The 19,582-nt window shown below is 41.3% G+C and overlaps 1 protein-coding gene across 1 annotated transcript in view; it reads right to left on the bottom strand.

Moving 5' to 3' along the window:
• The window catches only part of pld5 (phospholipase D family, member 5), a 39,263-nt gene extending 22,450 nt beyond the window's left edge, over positions 1-16,813 (bottom strand). Inside the window, exon 1 of the mRNA XM_059571698.1 lies at positions 16,499-16,813. Within this exon, the coding sequence (XP_059427681.1) occupies positions 16,499-16,663 (165 nt within the window). The 5' untranslated portion in view covers positions 16,664-16,813. The remainder of the gene's footprint in view (positions 1-16,498) is intronic.
• Between the last annotated feature and the right edge of the window lie 2,769 nt (positions 16,814-19,582).

Here is a 19,582-nt window from a genome sequence, read left to right as displayed (position 1 = left end):
TCCGCTAGCCAATGGCGGCGCCCAGGGGTGCTTCAAAAAAATATGAAACCCTGCCCCCCTCGTGCTAGTGCATGCCACTGTTCCACTGTTAGGCCTGAAGCTCCTCTGCGTGTCACTAAAACACGCCCTTTGCACGCCTCTCAGGAACAACGTCACGCAACCTCATCATTTCACCAACAAAGAGAAGTTATCAGAAAACGAATAAGAAATAAATCACTGGAACAAATGCGCGATCACACAGGAACATGATAAAAGCGGCCGTTTGTTTGCATTGCTTTGTTAAATATTAAAATTCAAAAGCATCGATGTTTTAACTATAGAATAAGTAGGCTACATTGATCATAATGATTTAATTTATCAGGACTCCAAATTAATCACACATAAATACACTTATTTCTATTTTATTTATTTATTTTAAACGCTTATGAAAATAGCCTGCTTATTAAGTCGAGTCTGTTTCTGTTTATCTGTAGCCACAGTAGCCTGAACGTCACATTTAGAATGAATGATAATATCTCTATTTTTATAAAAGCTCCCGAACAAAAACATTATTATATTTTTACAAGCCTCAATTGATAAGATCCAAGATGGCGCCGCACATGGCTGCTTCAGTGCTTGGCTCTCCAGTGTTTGTACTGTTTTTGTTCGTTTTTCCTGTTTTTTGTTTAACAAACACGATCAGTTTCACCAGGGATGAACTGCTGAACATTCGGCAGAACACACCACATGATATTTTTCCGGATTTCTATTATACAGACGTTTTACTGAACATTGTTATCGGAGGAGCAGCGGCGCTGATCAAGCGCTTCAAGACGCGCAGACGGGGAAAGCGAGCGGGAGCGCTCGTCAGACTCAGGAAGCGCGGATTTCGAACGCCGTTGCCTAGCATCCATCTCGCAAATCTCCGCTCTCTACCCAACAAAACGGACGAACTCCTTCTGCTCTCTCGGACAAATAAGGATTTCTCTCACTCTGCTGCTCTGTGTTTCACGGAAACCTGGCTGAATGACGCCATACCGGACAGCGCACTCCATCTGCCGGGCTTTCAGCTGTTCAGAGCGGACCGCGAAGCAGAATCAACGGGGAAATCGCGCGGCGGTGGGACATGCTTTTACATCAATGAACGGTGGTGTACAGATGTAACTGTATTAAAGAAGATGTGCTGTCCTGATCTAGAAACGCAGTTTATCAACTGCAAGCCGTTCTATTCGCCGCGGGAGTTTCACTCGTTCATTCTGGTTAGTGTTTACATCCCTCCTCAAGCGCAAGTAAGTCTGGCTTTACAGAAACTCGCTGATCAGATCACAGACACAGAACAACAACACCCGGACTCTGTTTTAATCATTCTTGGGGACTTTAATAAAGCCAATCTCTCCCGTGAACTGCCAAAATACAGACAGCATGTTACCTGTCCCACCAGAGACAGTAATATACTGGATCACTGTTACACCACAATAAAGGATGCATATCACTCTGTTCCACGAGCAGCTTTGGGACGTTCTGATCACTGTCTGGTTCATCTTATACCGACCTACAAGCAGAAACTTAAATCTGCTAAACCTGTAGTAAAGACTGTGAAGAGATGGACCAGCGAAACAGAGCAGGATTTACAATCTTGTTTTGACATCACAGACTGGAGCGTTTTTGAAGCTGCTACCACCGATCTGGACGAACTCACAGAGACCGTAACATCCTATATTAGTTTCTGTGAGGATATATGCATTCCTACCAGGACTTATTTAACATTCAACAATGATAAGCCATGGTTTACAGTAAAACTCAGACACCTTCGTCAGGCCAAAGAGGATGCCTACAGAAATGGGGACAGGGTCTTGTACAATCAGGCCAGGAACACACTGAACAAAGAGATTAGAGCAGCTAAAAAGACCTACGCTAAAAAGTTGGAAGACCAGTTTACTTCCAACGACTCTACTTCAGTTTGGAGAGGACTGACTACAAGACCACAAACTACAAGACACCATCCCCTTGCACTGAGGCTAATCAACGACTTGCTAACGACCTGAATGAGTTTTATAGTAGATTTGAAACCCCCAACACCCACTCTGACCATCTCCCTACACAACCATTAACACCTCCTGCAATCCCCCTCTCCATACCTCCTGCTCTTCAAATCTGTGAAGATGATGTGCGCCAGGTCTTCAAGAAAAACAAAAGAAGAAAAGCACCAGGCCCAGATGGCGTTACACCAGCCTGTCTGAAAACCTGTGCTGACCAGCTGGCCCCCATCTTTTCACAGATCTTCAACAGATCTCTGGAGTTGTGTGAAGTGCCTTCCTGCTTCAAACGCTCAACCATAATCCCCATTCCAAAGAAACCCAAGATAACAGGACTTAACGACTACAGACCTGTGGCTCTAACGTCTGTCGTCATGAAGTCGTTTGAAAAACTGGTTCTGGCTTATCTGAAGGACATCACTGGACCCTTACTAGACCCCCTGCAGTTTGCGTACCGAGCAAACAGGTCCGTGGATGATGCAATCAACATGGCATTGCACTTCATCCTGCAACATCTGGACAAAACAGGGACTTATGTGAGGATCCTGTTTGTGGACTTTAGTTCGGCTTTCAACACCATCATCCCAACAACCCTCCAGACCAAACTGACCCAGCTCTCTGTTCCTAGCTCTATCTGTCAGTGGATCACCAGCTTTCTGGTGATCTGGTTAGTTAGTGAGACTGGGGAAATTCATGTCAAACAGCTGCTCCACCAACACTGGTGCCCCTCAGGGATGTGTTCTCTCCCCTCTGCTCTTCTCCCTGTACACCAACGACTGCACCTCTAAAGACCCCTCTGTCAAGCTCCTGAAGTTTGCAGACGACACTACAGTCATCGGCCTCATCCAGGACGGTGACGAGTCTGCTTACAGACAGGAGGTTGAGCAGCTGGCTGTCTGGTGCAGTCTTAACAACCTGGAGCTGAACACGCTCAAAACAGTGGAGATGACTGTGGACTTTAGGAGAAACCCCCCTGCACTTTCCCCACTCACCATCATGAACAGCACTGTGACTGCAGTGGAGTCATTCAGATTCCTGGGAACCACCATCTCTCAGGACCTGAAGTGGGACAATCACATTGGCTCCATTGTGAAAAAAGCCCAACAAAGGTTGTACTTCCTTCGCCAGCTGAGGAAATTTAACCTGCCACAGGAGCTGCTGAAACAGTTCTACTCAGCCGTCATTGAGTCAGTCCTGTGTACTTCAATTACTGTCTGGTTTGGTTCAGCTACAAAATCAGATATCAGAAGACTACAGAGAACTGTTCGGACTGCTGAAAGGATTATTGGTGCTCCCCTGCCCACCCTCCAAGAACTGTACACATCCAGAGTGAGGAAAAGGACTCAGAAAATCACTCTGGATCCCTCACATCCAAGTCACCCCATCTTTGAACTTTTGCCATCTGGCCGGCGCCTCAGAGCCGCAAATACAAGAACAGCAAGGCACAAGAATAGTTTCTTCCCCCAGGCAATCTACCTCATGAACAGTTAAATGTTTCCCACTTAAACTTATGCAAAAATGTGCAATATCCTTATATTTATTTGTTACCCCTCCATCCTAGAACATTCCTGCATCTCACTCAATCCTATTCCATTATCATTTATAGCACAATTGTTTATACACTTATTTATTTGCCAATTTGTAAATCTCCTGTAATTTTTTTGTTATTTTTTATTTTTTGTCTGTGTGTTGTTGTCTCTGTTTACTGGAAGCTTATGTCACTAAAACAAATTCCTTGTATGCGCAAGCATACTTGGCAATAAAGCTCTTTCTGATTCTGATTTCTGATTCTGATTCTGATTCTGATTTTTTATGAAATAACGTGGAGCTAAACTCTCGAGACAAGACTTGTGACAGATAATATAAGTTACTAAATAATTATACGATTGTGATAGAGAATAAGAAGCTGACGTCTGATCTCTCCTGGTTGCATTTACCATGTTTACTATGGTAACATTAATGTTTAGCGTGCATAATCTTTTACATCGCTTATAAAGATTTCTGCCTTGTTTAGTGATTATAATTACATCGGATCAAGTTATTTCAAACACTCGCTGTTGAGTAAAAGTGATTTTTGAACTCAACTGATTTTAAAAAGTCTTTAATGCTAAAGTTATATAGCTGTTATCTTTCTGAAATGATCCGCGCTGACGCTCTCCAGACGTGGAGAAACTCCGCCTTTGTTCATAACCCCTCCTCTAGCCCCAGCTGGCCCGCTTTGGCCCAAGGTTTTCGTTGGGCCCAAAAAACCCTGGCCGTTGGCCCCGAGGAAGCCACGGCGATGCACGATCAAGCCCCGGAAGTCTAAGTGGAAACGCAACTGGCCCTGGCACGCACTAGCACGAGGGGGGCAGGGTTTCATATTTTTTTGAAGCACCCCTGGGCACCGCCATTGGCTAGCGGACCCCCACCTGCTGTTAGCATTCCATTGACTCCCATTCATTTTGGCGTCACTTTGACAGCGAATAACTTTACATCTGAGGTGTTTAAAGACTCTATTTGTCCATTAATTATTTCTAAAGAAACACAAAAATGTATAAAAGGCTCCATTACCTTGCATCTTACGTTATGGTCTCGTAGATGCAGTTTTTGTAAAAAAAATAGGCTAACGATTGCGTCATAACCAGCGACTCTGTCGCACAGTAGAGAAATTACCATATGGACAGGAGGTGAAGCTCGCAGACAATCTTTTACTGTTTATGAGTGTTTGGAAGAAACTGTATTGCACCAATTACTACTACAGTGTCAACCGACTCAGAGAGTCGATTACCACATCTGATGTCCAATGGCCACGAGAGAAATGAAGAGGAGGCAGTTGTACTTAATTGTAATGATTAACTCTTTATGTTGCTGAATATCAATGATCAAATACACAATGTACATATTTACCATAAAAGTAGATCACAAAATAGCAAATCAAATGTACATGTAAAGAGCATAGGCCTATGCAAAATAATAAACAAACAAATTGAATTACTTCAACAGATTTGTATTTCAAGGATACAGATGGAGGTTGATTTCCCAAATATGTAGTGGAAACAAGGGGTGCAACAGTCTGTGTTGGTCTCCACAGTTCTTTAAGATGTTCAGATGTCAGGATAGAGATGTGAAGCTGGTCATTAAGCTGTAGTCTCCTGATGCACGATGAAGATTCAACGATGATGAATGCAAAGTCTAAGATGCTTATTATTGATTTATCCCGTTGCTGTGTATGACTCTAAATGTGGTTGGTCATCAATGACGCACATTCCAAATGGTCATGAAGGAAACTTCAACGAGAAGTCTGAGACAATTAAGCATCATCCAATGCTAATCGAGATCACAAATATTCTCCCTGTAGTTCACAAAGTGAAATCGCTACAGAAAGAGATCTTAATTCGCATTATTTGCCGCTTTAAATGGAAGACTGCAGGACCTATGCTTTACTCTGCCATTCGCGCATTAAAAACTGATCCACTCTCGCGCGATCACCAAACAGGCCACGCCCTCTCAGTTAAATTCAATGACCAACATAAAAGCTGTACAGCCCTTATAATAAAAGAACGCAAACTGAACATGGGCTTTTTTACAGCCGCCCCCAAATTTGGTGGACAAATTTGCCTGTTGTAAATCTATTTCTGTGTGTCATCTGTGTCCTGCGGTAAAGCAGGTAATCTAATCAATCTGGCAACTGGTCGGGTGTAAGTATGATCCTTGACTTTAACAACAGCTGTTCTGACCCTACCATCAGAGCTAGGAAGGATGGATGAAACAGTACCCACTCGCCAGAATGCTCTCGGTAACTGCTCTCCAACTCTCAAACTATAAGGACTACCGTTCCAACTGTAATGTTCTCTCTTTCTCTGTTCCATTTCTGATGAGCCTGTAATGTAGGCAGAAAGTCATGTATGAAATGTTTCCAGAAATGATCACTGAGAATCTGACTGTGTCTCCACCTTTTTCGACTTAGAAGATCAGACTCAGGATAAACTATCTGAGGTAGTGAGGAGTCAGGCCGCCCCATGAGCAATGAGTTTGGAGTTACAGGATCTGGATCAGCTACATCACCAGAGACATAACCCAAAGGTCTTGAATTTAAGATGCCCTCGACCTCTATTAAGACTGTCCTCAAAACCTCTTCAGTGACAATCTGGGCGCCTAATGTGGTCCGTAGGGCTGTCTTCACAGACCTCACCTCTCTCTTCCACGATCCCCCGAAGTGCGGTGCACTGGGAGGATTGAATCGGAACCTGATCTGTTCTTTAACCATGCTGATCTCTGAGGGTGGGTTGCATCTGTTCGAAAGCCTCTTCCATTTCTCTATTCCCCCCTCTGAAATTAGTTCCCTGATCAGACAGAAGCTCGTAGGGCTTTCCTTTACGTAAAATACGTATTTACGTCTTTACGGATAAAGCGTCTGAGGGACAACAAGAATGAATCAGCATCCATATGGTCCAGAAGATCAAGATGGACCGCTCGAGTGGTGAGGCACATATAGAGAATACCCCACCTTTTCTCTGTGCGGCGGCCCAGTTTTATTGTAAAGGGACCAAAACAGTCAACCCCAGTGGAGAAAAAAGGAGGCTTGAATAGCCTAAGGCTGGAAGGTGGAATGTCTGACATCCTTGGAATTTCTGGTCAGCCTCTCCACTTTTGGCACTCAGGGCAGTAGCGCTGATGTTTCTTCACTGCTTCTCTCCCCCGTAAAATCCAGAACTTTCGCCGTAGCTCAGCATACACCCTTCCAGGTCCTGGATGATGTAACTGGGTGTCATAGTGCTTAATAAGGAGTTTCACAACTGGATGAGTCGGAGATAAGATCACAGGATGTAAAACGTCTTTGGCCAAACTGTCACATCTTCTAAGTCTGCCTCCCACTCTCATCAGGTTGGAATCTTTATCATGCTCAGGTGCAAGTCCTGTGAGTCGACTGCTGGTGGGGAGAGTATTTCCTTTCTTGAGTAAGGAAAACTCTTCAGGGAAGTCTTGCATTTGGCAATGCTGCAGAAGAGTCAATTCTGCATCATGGTAGTCATCTGCATCTGCCGGTTCCCTACTGCTAGCCGCCCCTTGCAGGGACCGCACCGTGGCCTCTAGCAGCTCTTGATAGCTACTAAATTGATGGACGTCTGGAATGACAGGTGTTGCAGTCTCGCAAAGTACCCCACAGAATACAGGTTTCTTGAGTTCTTGAATATCATCAGGGGTTTTATATTCAGGTGCCTTCGGCCAGTTGCACTTGGGTTGTGTCAAGAAAGCTGGACCCTGCCTCCATCTAGTGTCTTGAGCCAGTTGCATCAGTGCCAAACCTCGTGTAATGTCATCGGCAGGATTATTAGATTAATCTACATAGCGCCAGGATTTTGGGTCAGACAGCTCTTGTATTTCAGTGACTCGGACTCCCACAAATGCTTTGTACCTGCAAGAATCAGATTGCAGCCATGCAAGGACCGTGGTAGAATCAGTCCAATACACGAAGTCGTGGATGTCTAAACTCAGCTCTTTCTTTAATACATCACCCAGCTGTGCACCTGTCAGTGCAGCGCAAAGTTCTAAGCGTGATATGGAGAGCTGCTTTTTTGGAGGGACCCTAGATCTTGCAGCCAAGAAAGCTACCTGAATATTGTCTTGCTCATCCTCAGTACTCATGTATGCTACAGAGCCATAAGCTCTCTCAGAAGCATCGCAGAATACATGAACACTGCGATTCTTGATCGCATGCTGGATGCTGGAGCTGTAGCATCTTGGCTGAGAGATCTGGGACAACTGAGGGAGCTCACTCTCCCACTGATGCCAAGCGGCAAGTAAATCAGCTGGGAGGCAAGGATCATCCCAGCCACGTTTCTTGTCCCAGAGCAACTGCACTATGATCTTGGCTCTTGTAGTGAAAGGAATCAGATACCCAATGGGATCATATTGCTTGGCAAGTGTGCGATAGATCTTGCGCATGGTGGTTTCACCTTTCTCCTTCTGATATGGTTTGTATGCTAAAGTATCAGATTTGCAATGCCAAATCAGTCCAAGAGTACGTTCCTGAGGATTGGCTGTTTCATGACTAAGCCAGATCTCACTGCTCTTTGATTTCAGCTCAGAAGGAAAGTGGCGAAGGACCGTAGGAACATTACTGGCCCATTGTCGCAACTCGAATCCACCCTTCATTAGATGGTGCTGTAGTCTGTTTACTAGTTTCTCAGCCTGTGCTTCATCTGGGACACTTTTTAGACAGTTGTCGACATAGAAATTGCATTCAACAGATTGACGCACATCATCTGTTGGCTCAAAGTAGTTCCCGACATGGGACTGAAGGGCAAATATAGCGCAACAGGGGCTACAGGTGGTTCCAAAGGGCAATACTTCCCACTGATAGACTGTTGGAGGCTCAGCATTATTGCCCTTACGCCACAGAAATCTGAGGAATGGCTTGTCTTCATCAAGGAGACGGACTTGATGAAACATACCTCTCACGTCACTGCAGACAGCTACCGGGTGCTCCCTGAAGCGGAGGAGAACTCCCAACAAGCTTGCCCCAAGAGTAGGCCCAGGTAAGAGGTTCTCATTTAGAGACTGGCCTTGGAACTCGAAGGAGCAATTGAATACGATACGGCCCTTACCATTATGATGGACCATATGGTGTGGTATGAACCATGAATGAGGACTCAATGCACACTCCTGTGATGATAGTAAGATGAAGTAGCCTGCCTGCAGCAACTTCTGAATTTCAGCATTGTAAGTAGCGGCCATTTGTGGCTCTTTGTATAGTCGTCTCTCCATACTACATAAGTGAGCCATGACAGCTTCCTTCGGCGCATTTAATGGGGAAAGTGACTCTTTCCAGAGTAATGGGGTAGCGTATCGATTTACTCCATCCACATTAATTCTGATGGTCTTTTCTTCCAGAATGCGCAGGGCTTCTGCATCTTGTCGTGAGCGAGTGACTGCCTTGTCTGATCGATAAGGCAGAATGTCCAGTTTCCATAGCCTTTCAACCTGGTTGAAGAGTTCAGAATTTGGTGTCACACAAGAAACAAAGAAGCACTCCTGCGGCTGAAGACGAGGACGAAGGAACTTCGATGGACCCTGCAACGTCCACCCAAGCCTTGTATGTACAGCTGCTGGGCCTCCTTTCGGTCCCAATCTCACTGGCTCCACTGGTGTGATCAAATGTGGATAGTCTGATCCAATAAGCACTAATGGTTGGGCTTGGTTGATATCGTTCAAGGGCAGATCTCTAAGATAGCGGTACTTTCGCTCTAAATCAGTGATGGGATAAGTATGTTGGACAAGTCCCAGTTCTTTAGCCGTAAAGGCGCCTTGAATAGTGAATGATTTGTCAGGTTGTGAGGCTGGAGCTATTGAGAAGGACACAGAACGTCCATGGATGATGTGAACCTCATGCCTCACAGTATGAAGTGCCAAGTCTTCAACGGTACCTTGAAGGCCTAAACGTTGAGCGACCTCATGCAGCAGAATTGTTCGTTCCGATCGGTCGTTCAGTACCGCAAAGGTCTCTAACGATTTGTCGCCATTCTGAATCACAACCCGACTCAGTTTCAGTAGCACTTGCTTTCTGCTCGTGGGACGGTCAAGATACAAGGTCTGTGAAGTGGAACTTATGGGTCCTGCGCTTCCTTCTGACTCTCTGTTGATGCCCTTTCTATTAGACTTGATGCCCTTTCTAATAGAGATATTAGAATTGGTATTAACATCATGAAGAACCTCAAGATGTTTCCTATTCCATTTCTTACACTTAGCTTTCAGTGTACACTTTGAGATCTGATGACTTCGGCCACATCTCCAGCATCTATTGCCCATCTTGATCCAATTCTCAACCTGGCCTTTGTTCAAGAGCTTAAAATTGGAACACTGATTCATGTAATGCTGGATGGTATCGCAGAACGGACAATACCTTTTGGGCTTATCCTGATCCCTTTCAGAGGATGCCATCCCTGTCTTTGGATTCTCAGATGGCACTTGCTTCTGTTCTCCTCCATGCAGAACAGTGGTCAGCTTTCGAGGCGTGAATCCAGGCTTCTTCTCTTTGCGGAAACCATGCTTCTCATGATCAGGGTATGTACCGTACTGGCTTCCCTCTACTTGCACACAAACCTCATATTCAAGCCAATCAGCCAAATCAAGTAAAGTTGGAATGGGAGTTTGAAGAGGGTTAACAAATTTCTTAAAATTGGCTCTTTGGTCATAAGGTAACTTAGCTAAGAGACGAGATACATGAGAACCACACTTCAACTCAGTCCAGCCTGGGCTACCCAACTGATTCAACATTCCGACTAAGGCTCGAACACGAAGAGCAAATCCCTTGAAAGCTTTGACATCACCACCTTTAATGTTGGGCCCATCCATCAAGCTGGTGATCCGCTGCAATGCCAGCTGATGTGGTTGCCCATACATGTCGGTAAGAGCTTGCATAGTGTCACTGAAAGGAGAATGGCTGTGACTGTAAGAATCTGCAACAAGTAAAGCATCTTCCAACTTCAAATGATCCATGAGTATCTGAAACTTGAAAGATTCTGAGGCATCGTTGGGCAGAACATTGTCTAAAGCAAGCTTCAGTCTGGCGAACTCTCGTGGATCATCATGAATGAAGTCTGGGATGGTGGGTGTAGGTCCACGATATTGCACTGGCAATGGGTGCCAAGGACGGTTCAGATCTTGGTCTAAAAATGGGTATGAACGATTAGAGGGATACAGCTGTTCATTGCCACCATATTGGTTTGTTCTCCGTTCCCGTTGACGATAAAGACTAGAACGATCAGTTAAACCAGTTCTATGTGAAGGGTGCACCCTGTCCTCAGAGCATGGATCATGAAGATTTCTAATGGGCCGATACTCTAAATGTGAATGTAAAGTATGTGCCTCTGCTGGAGAATGACTGAAATCCCGAGGTGGGTAGCATGGAGGATTGGCCTGCAACGACATGGCACACTCTGACTGGTGATAAGGAGAATCAGACTGCCGATGCTGCAAACCATTGACAGTAGCACTTTGGCCAGTAACATGTTGCGGAGAGTCATTCTCACCTTGAGGAGGTTCAATATACTGAGGGGTTGACTGGCCTGAATTTAACTGGCTACCACTCAGCCTGCCTACTCTCTCTAAACAATTAGTAAGATCTTTGATAAGATCTTGATAGTTATCATGACGTGAATGCAAGGACTCATCCCTAGGGGGCACCAACGGAACATGCTCAGATTGATTGGGATTCTGATCTTTCTGCTTAGAAACCAACATGCTAGTAGCTACTGGTGTAGAAGAAACTCTATCCTCTGCACTAAGAGAACACTGTGAAGGTGATGAAACCTGTGGCTGAGCTAAGACAGGAGAACTAGCGATTATATCTGAAATGCGTTGCACATCTTGCCGCAGCTGCTTGCTTTCCTCTCTCATTTCACGAATACAAGAGAGAACATCAGCATTTGTTACAGCATTAACTTGCTCATCTGCAAATGTAAGTTGTCTCTGAGGATAACTAACCACATAATCCTGAAGATAGAATGGTTGTCGAGTTATTCTGCGTGGCCTAACCACCTCATCCTCTACCATTTTCTCTCTGGGTCTGTACATCATTGCGGAGACGGTTATAACCATAAAATGTTTGGAAGAAACTGTATTGCACCAATTACTACTACAGTGTCAACAGTCTCAGAGAGTCGATTACCACATCTGATGTCCAATGGCCACGAGAGAAATGAAGAGGAGGCAGTTGTACTTAATTGGAATGATTAACTCTTTATGTTGCTGAATATCAATGATCAAAAACACAATGTACATATTTACCATAAAAGTAGATCACAAAATAGCAAATCAAATGTACATGTAAAGAGCATAGGCCTATGCAAAATAATAAACAAACAAATTGAATTACTTCAACAGATTTGTATTTCAAGGATACAGATGGAGGTTGATTTCCCAAATATGTAGTGGAAACAAGGGGTGCAACAGTCTGTGTTGGTCTCCACAGTTCTTTAAGATGTTCAGATGTCAGGATAGAGATGTGAAGCTGGTCATTAAGCTGTAGTCTCCTGATGCACGATGAAGATTCAACGATGATGAATCCAAAGTCTAAGATGCTTATTATTGATTTATCCCGTTGCTGTGTATGACTCTAAATGTGGTTGGTCATCAATGACGCACATTCCAAATGGTCATGAAGGAAACTTCAACGAGAAGTCTGAGACAATTAAGCATCATCCAATGCTAATCGAGATCACAAATATTCTCCCTGTAGTTCACAAAGTGAAATCGCTACAGAAAGAGATCTTAATTCGCATTATTTGCCGCTTTAAATGGAAGACTGCAGGACCTATGCTTTACTCTGCCATTCGCGCATTGAAAACTGATCCACTCTCGCGCGATCACCAAACAGGCCACGCCCTCTCAGTTAAATTCAATGACCAACATAAAAGCTGTACAGCCCTTATAATAAAAGAACGCAAACTGAACATGGGCTTTTTTACAATGAGGCTATCGGGGGGACGTGGAGGCATAAAGTCAAGGGAGATAATTAATCAGAATACTTACCATAATTTGCTCCTGTTCATGCTCGCCTTCTCTGCAAGATTCGGTGGGTGATTCAGATTTCTCTTGGCACAGCGATTAGAAGACTTACAGGTTGCTCACGTGACATCTACGTCATCAAGCTCAGTTTGAGTCTGCGCAGTACGCTCGACCCCCAGGAAGTGCGTGCTTCTAATTGACTTCATTTTTCTCCGTTGAATCCAATGGGGTCGCTGTGTCCATTTCTTTTACTGTCTATGTCTAGCACGCCCGGTTTAAGCTCGTCAGTGGAAACGCGGCTATTGGTTCCTGCTTGTTAAACCTTATAATATTTAGATTAATCTGATATGAAGCCATTGTAAATTCTAAATAATCCAAGGACAGTATAAAGTGGAAGAGATATAAAACAAAACCAAATATCTGCAATTTAAGATAATGCTAATGAACTGTTACTGTTATATATGGAGATTAAAATTAGAGAACAGTCTATAAATACTTGATTTTTTCTGAAATATTGTTAATATTCATCGCTCAAAAAGTTAAGGAATATAAGTGGTGGGTATACCACTGTTCTACAAAAACAAAAAAAACAACAAAAAAAAAAAAATATATATATATATATATATATATATATATATATATATATATATATATATATATATATATATATATATATATAAAACACAGTGATTAAAATTAGAGAAAATTAAACACTATAGGACAAAATAATATTAAAACTAAAATATTGCAGGGTTACAGCAATCTGAAAAAAAGGAAGTGTAGAGGTCCCTGCCTTCAGCACTTCTGCATCTGCAGGACATTACTAGTTTCTTAAAGTAGCGGATGATACACTAGAGAGAGAGAGAGAGAGAGAGAGAGAGAGAGAGAGAGAGAGAGAGAGAGACTGGGTTGTCTAAGGACAAGATGTCCCTCCTGAGCACTTGAAACATTCGAAGCTTTATCTCAAAGACTTCGGTCTGAACCCAAAGGCTAAACAGAAAGATCTGTTGAGCCAGGAATGAAACCTCTGCTTTGATCAAGCACTACACTTTTACAACAGCCAAAGGTGCTACAATAACAGGTAGAGTGGCCTGGTTACGTAATTGGGTTTTAGGTTAAATGAGAAGTGTTTTGCACTGTATGGGTGAAGTCTGTGTGTTACACGTCAGCACTGATTAGTTTGTGGGCGTCTCCGTTAATTGTCATCAGCAACAGCTGTCACTCATTACTCATCCTATATATTGGCCTGTCTAGCGTCTTGTGTTTTTGAGAGCGTTGTTTCATGTTTGTGACCTTTGATTTCGGCTCGCTTCCCCGCAGTTCCTGTGTCACCCTCTCCTGCTGCCTACTCACCTCCGCCTTCCGGATTCGTCACTCATTGCCACAATCCTGGACTGTGCATTCCTACCAGCGTCATTTGTGTATCAGTATTGTCTTGTATCATTGTCTTCATTAAATTACATTTATCTCGCACTTGCTTCCTGCCACTCCTTCACCCAGTCGTTACAAGAAATCAAAGATTAGTAACTGAGGATGATATATTTTTATATCAAAGAAACACAGGGACAGAAAAGGTAATCAGGTCTTATCGGGGAAGGCACAGCACACTTCCCTCCATACAACTCCTGTGTGACTCATTTCACTAAGAGAGAAAGACATATACTGTAGAGACAGACCCAGCAAGCCAAATGAAATTGCCTGCTACAGTACACAGCTAACAGAGGACATGAAGAAATGCTCTGGTTTACTGCAGCATGCTAGCATCATCCAGATATACAGTATGTCAACCTCCCAAAACATGCCCAGGCCACAAATCACCCCAAATTCAAAAGAAATGATTTTTTTGCCTAAAGAGAATGAAGCCTATTTCAGGACCATTCAGAATTTTTTCATTATCAAATTCTCAGTAATGAAAGTTTTGCTCCTCTTTTTTTTATAGTCATTCTCATCATTGTCATTGATTTTTTTCTAGATCCTCATTACGGCAATACAGTATCGCACTCATGTTTTGTATTTTTTGCAATTATAACATTTTTGACTGCTTAAGCCCTGTCACCTAAATGATTTACAATATGTTTTGAAATAATGTTTTAAATATTCCATAAATATAATGAATAATGCATTTAATTATTTTGTATACAAGTATAATATTTGGCTGTATTTTTAAATTTAACGTGTTGTAAAAAAGATGTACCCATCCTTTCTCATATTGACCATAGATGCCACTAAATCGCATTTATACTGTTGAATCCAGCAAAGAGCAAAAAAACTAAATCTTTGAAACTCGTTTGGTATGTATCCAAATAAAAGTATTACATGCAGAGATGCATTTGTATACTGCAAAAAAGTGCTCAGTGCATGCAATCAACAGAAGATTTGGTCAAGCAGGACCTTCCTCAGTGTTTAAATTCTATTGAAATGGTTCATTTTTATATTCAGTTCCTTTTTTCCTCCATATCTATTCCATGTTGGTCGATTATTGTGACTGACTGTATGGAGATTTTGAATTACATTTTCTTCTTCTGAATCTTCTATGGAAATATTTGGACATTGCCAAAGAAGTAAATGGTCTGTCACTGATTCATTTATTGAAATGACTACACTTGTGTTGATATGTGAGGAATTTAATATTTAAAAAAGAATAGTAATAAATTCAATACAATGGTAACACTGAGGAAGGTCCAGTGTGACCGAATCTTCTGATGATTTTAACATGCACTGAACTGTTTTTTACACTTTATAAAAATAAAGACGAATGCTAGTATCTCGGCATGTAATCCTTATATTTGGACACATAGCAAACAAATAAAAAAAATAGTTGTGACAGAGTTTTTTGCTCTTTGGTGGATTGTATTATTGACTTGAAATTGTTACATGTGAATGGAACCAATCACAAGATCTTCCTTCATTCTCATCTTTCTCTTTCACGAAATCTCAGTTAAGCACATTCACTGACCAGCTTTCATCTAAACATCAACATGCGTGAGATTCGTTTAAAAAAAAAGCAGTTTTGATGTTAAATGGTATAATTTTAAATGACAATAATACAGTCGTTATAATATAAACAATTAAAAATAATTAATAATAATAAAAATTGGTCAATAATCTGAATCTATATAATAAAATAATATTTTGACATTGTATACATTTTATGTTGAACATTAAAAGTTAGTATGTATGTTGTCATAGAGAGATAGTTGTCAATGGAGATTTGTGGGCACACTTTAAAGTAAAATGGTCAGATCTTTGAGGCTTAATGATCTGCTCTGGATTAGAGAAGATAGTGGTTTTGCATGTTTGCTGGTGCACAGTAATTGTTATTTAATTTTACTGAATAATTCCAGATTACATTACAGACATTTTGATTATTTTCCATTACCTATAGAGTGAAATCATTCAATCTGAATCTTAATTGTTTGTTACAGTTACATTAAGACATCATTTTAATGAACATGTTTGCCTATATGGATATTCATATCTTTCAGATCTATTTTATTTTGACAGGTACTTGATTAAATTGTCAAAATGAATAAAATGCTGAATTATACAATGCAACCTTTAAATAAATAAATCAATTATGATATTAGATGTATTTTTACATTGCATATATTTGCATCATCATGTACCTGTTAAGGTAATTTCTAAATTAGTTGTATTTAAAAAGTAAATTACTGTGGGGTATGTTTTGCATTGTTTGTGTAAGTAACATTTCCATGCCAATAGTTTGAACCTCCTATAATTCCATCATACACAAACACTTAGGAAATCCTACAGTAAGAGGTTGTGTATACATAATGTTCTAAGTAGACAGACAGACAGACAGAAAGACAGATAGAATTGCAGTTGTACAGTGTCAAAAACAACATACTCTCCACAAAGACACACAGACCTGCCCACTTCACCCTGTGTGCTGTGTGTGCCTGCATGGTTACAGGTGGAGGGGAAAAGGGCAGCGGTCAGCAGTTACTGTCAATATCAGCGGTCAGCCTTACCCTTTCCATTCTATCTCTTCTTCTAAGCCAGATCATAGCAGAGTAGTCCTGCTGCTGGACGGCGAAGATGCTGTTACCCTGCCGGGTGAGAGGCGTGGAGAAGAACCCCGTTTCGGGTAGAGCCTTCATCACTGGACCCTCTGAAACAAACCTCCTATCTTGCATTTTTCCACTTCGTCAAATATCCAAATACTCCCACTTTATCTCCATAAGATGTTCACCCCAAGCAGTTCGGTCCCCGAGGAAGAGACTCTTAAGCCAGTGATAGCAGCAAACGCTGTTTGAGTCTGTGCTAGACTGAACTGTGTCTTGCAGAGAGCTTGATTTCTTTGGATTTCATCCACACACAGGCAGAAAGGGGTCTCCCTGTCCTGTTGGGAGGGGCTGGCAAAGTCTGGGTGGGCACAGTGACAAAGAAAGTGTGTGGGAGTGGATGCATAGACCCTACATCCTGCACCTGGTACCCTTCCCTCGGTTCAGTGTGTATAGGTGGAGCTCTGATGCATGACTGTGAGTCCAACACACTCACATACACTTAAAGGCATCAGTACATATTAAATCAGAAGTGCTGTGGGCAAACTAAATGAAGTATTCATTTGACATCACCCAGAAGTTCACAGCCGTCTGCCTGTGTGCTGCACACTCATTCAAAAAACAAATACCCATATGTATTACTGGGTGATGAGAGGAAATGATTTTGTAATAAAACTCTACACTGGAGGAAGCAGCTGTGATTGCTTTTGATTGCTTCATATTTCCTCGTTTGCCTCATACGCATTTCTCCCCGGTGATCAATGAAGTACTTCAATCTATTATGATCCTTGAGATATATATCAATATATCAATGCAATACTGATGAAACTCACATTGTAAGCAGCAGTTGTGTTGTGAAGCAGAATTTGTCAATAGAAACAGATAATAACAAACAAAACTGACAAAAATTGGTGTATGGACAATTTTCACTCAGAAACTGCCAGAAGATTACACACATAATTACAAAGAAATTACAACAAATAAGACAGTTGTTGAAGTTTGTTTTAAAATGTAGGATACTCCGATAACCATAACAATAACTTGAAAAATCATGTTGTACCAATCTACTAATAGAATCATAAAAGGTAGCATAGACATTTAAAAGTTGATCTTTAGGAGTATTTATCATTTCATGACTTAAAACAACTGAATTTTAGTTCCCCCTTGAAATATCAGTTTCAAAATCATTCTGATGAAAGACTTACTTTTAATAATGCAAATACTTTTGCTCTCTTTCATAAGCGCCTGCCAATACGTTTTGAGACTTCAAAGTTTGGTGAGAGGCTACAAAATTCAGTGAAACGGACAGATTGCATTATTGTAGCAACCGTGTTATATTTACAACAATACATGTCAATTAACTACAGTAAGAGCTTATTCTTAATATTTTCTGTGATGTCTGCTTTATAGCTTACTTTGGTTTCTAACTTATTTCTTCAGACTGTGGTCATTCCCACATGCTCTCTACCATGAATATTAATTCCTCCTCCATCGGTCCATAAGCATAATTAAACCAATGACTCAGCACCTTTTTTTTCACTCTGTTCTCCTGAAACACAATCAAACCATCAGCAATAACTGCCCATCAACCAAATGCACAGAATATGTAAATGTGCTGTCCCTCTGTGTAACCGAAATCCTCCGGGAAGACATGTCTTTCTGAGCTGCTGTTAGAATGATTTGTCGTGATTATCAAACACTGTGGGAAAGCTGTTATGTTACAAACATATAAAAACATACTCTGCGCAGTCCGTTTTCACATATCTCTCTTTTTAAAACAAGGCTCTATGAGATACATTATAGAGGGCTATGCTTTAGCTGCTCTGAGATTAGTCAAAAAGTTAGTTAACATCCTTTTTTTGCTCCAGCACTTTTCTGTTAAATGTAGGACTCAAAAGAGGATTGAGGAGTGCTATATATCAGGACTACAATACCTGAACTAAAGCCTCCTGGGTTTTCAAACATAATTTATTTTAATAGTCTTCATAGAGCACGACGTGTAAATCAGTCTTGCCTTATCCTTGATGTGAATGTGTATGTTTATAGGGTCAAGTCTAGGATAAAGAGGACAAGCAGCTTTATGTGCCATCACATGCATTAACCCATTCAAACGGGGCTTGGTTTTAGGCTATGCATATAGATAAATCTGTTGTCTAATTGATTAATAGGTTAATTATTAAAGTCAATGTATTTCCATAATGCAACAGTTATATATATATAGGTATATATATATATATATATACACACACACACACATGTGTGTGCATGTGTAAATTTCTTTAATTAGAAAAAGGGTGAATCTTATATAAATAAATTATGACATCAAGCCTCCAGGGATATGAAAGTTCTTTATTAAATCAATATTATTATTTTTACATTCATGTGTAAACACCACTGGTATGAGGCAGACGGAAGCCAAAAGGAGAGAAAAATGACCATGCTACCTACCTAACCAGATGCCTAACCAGGCCTGCAAAGACATTTGACATAAAATGAGCTATTTTTCAATCTGCCAAAAGTACCCAGTTCGCAACACTCATTTGAACAGGTTGATTTCATTGGCATGTGCAAAATAACATGATGTTTAACATCTATATCATCAGATAATGACCTTGATAATGGGCACTTCGTGACATAACAAGCTTGACTGACATTTGGGTAAATCCAGGCCCTCCTATTGGCTATCACATGGCAGAGACAACTTGTGTTTTCCTAATTGGTTATTATATATTAAGTCATATATGAAGAAGGTATCGGATGAACATGGCAACTGTTAGAAGAACTACAGGTAAGCAGTAACATTATAATGAAAGGTGTGCAGAGGAATGTTTCACGGTTACATTTACAAAAGATAAAGATCAAATTGAAGGACTGATCCAAATAACAATGCTTGATTTTTACACTTCACATATTAGATTGGGTTTTTTCTAAGACTGCAACAGAAGAAACATTAAAAAATGCATCAAATATAAAGGCCAGTGTAATACACATTTTATCTTTGTCTTCACAGCAGCAAAACAACTGCCATATTGTTTTTTAGATGATCATTTT

Source organism: Carassius carassius, chromosome 17, assembly GCF_963082965.1.
Source record: "Carassius carassius chromosome 17, fCarCar2.1, whole genome shotgun sequence".
NCBI classification, from domain to species: Eukaryota; Metazoa; Chordata; class Actinopteri; order Cypriniformes; family Cyprinidae; genus Carassius; species Carassius carassius.
Note: the sequence above shows the minus strand (reverse complement) of the source record. Positions and strands in the feature narration are given on the sequence as shown.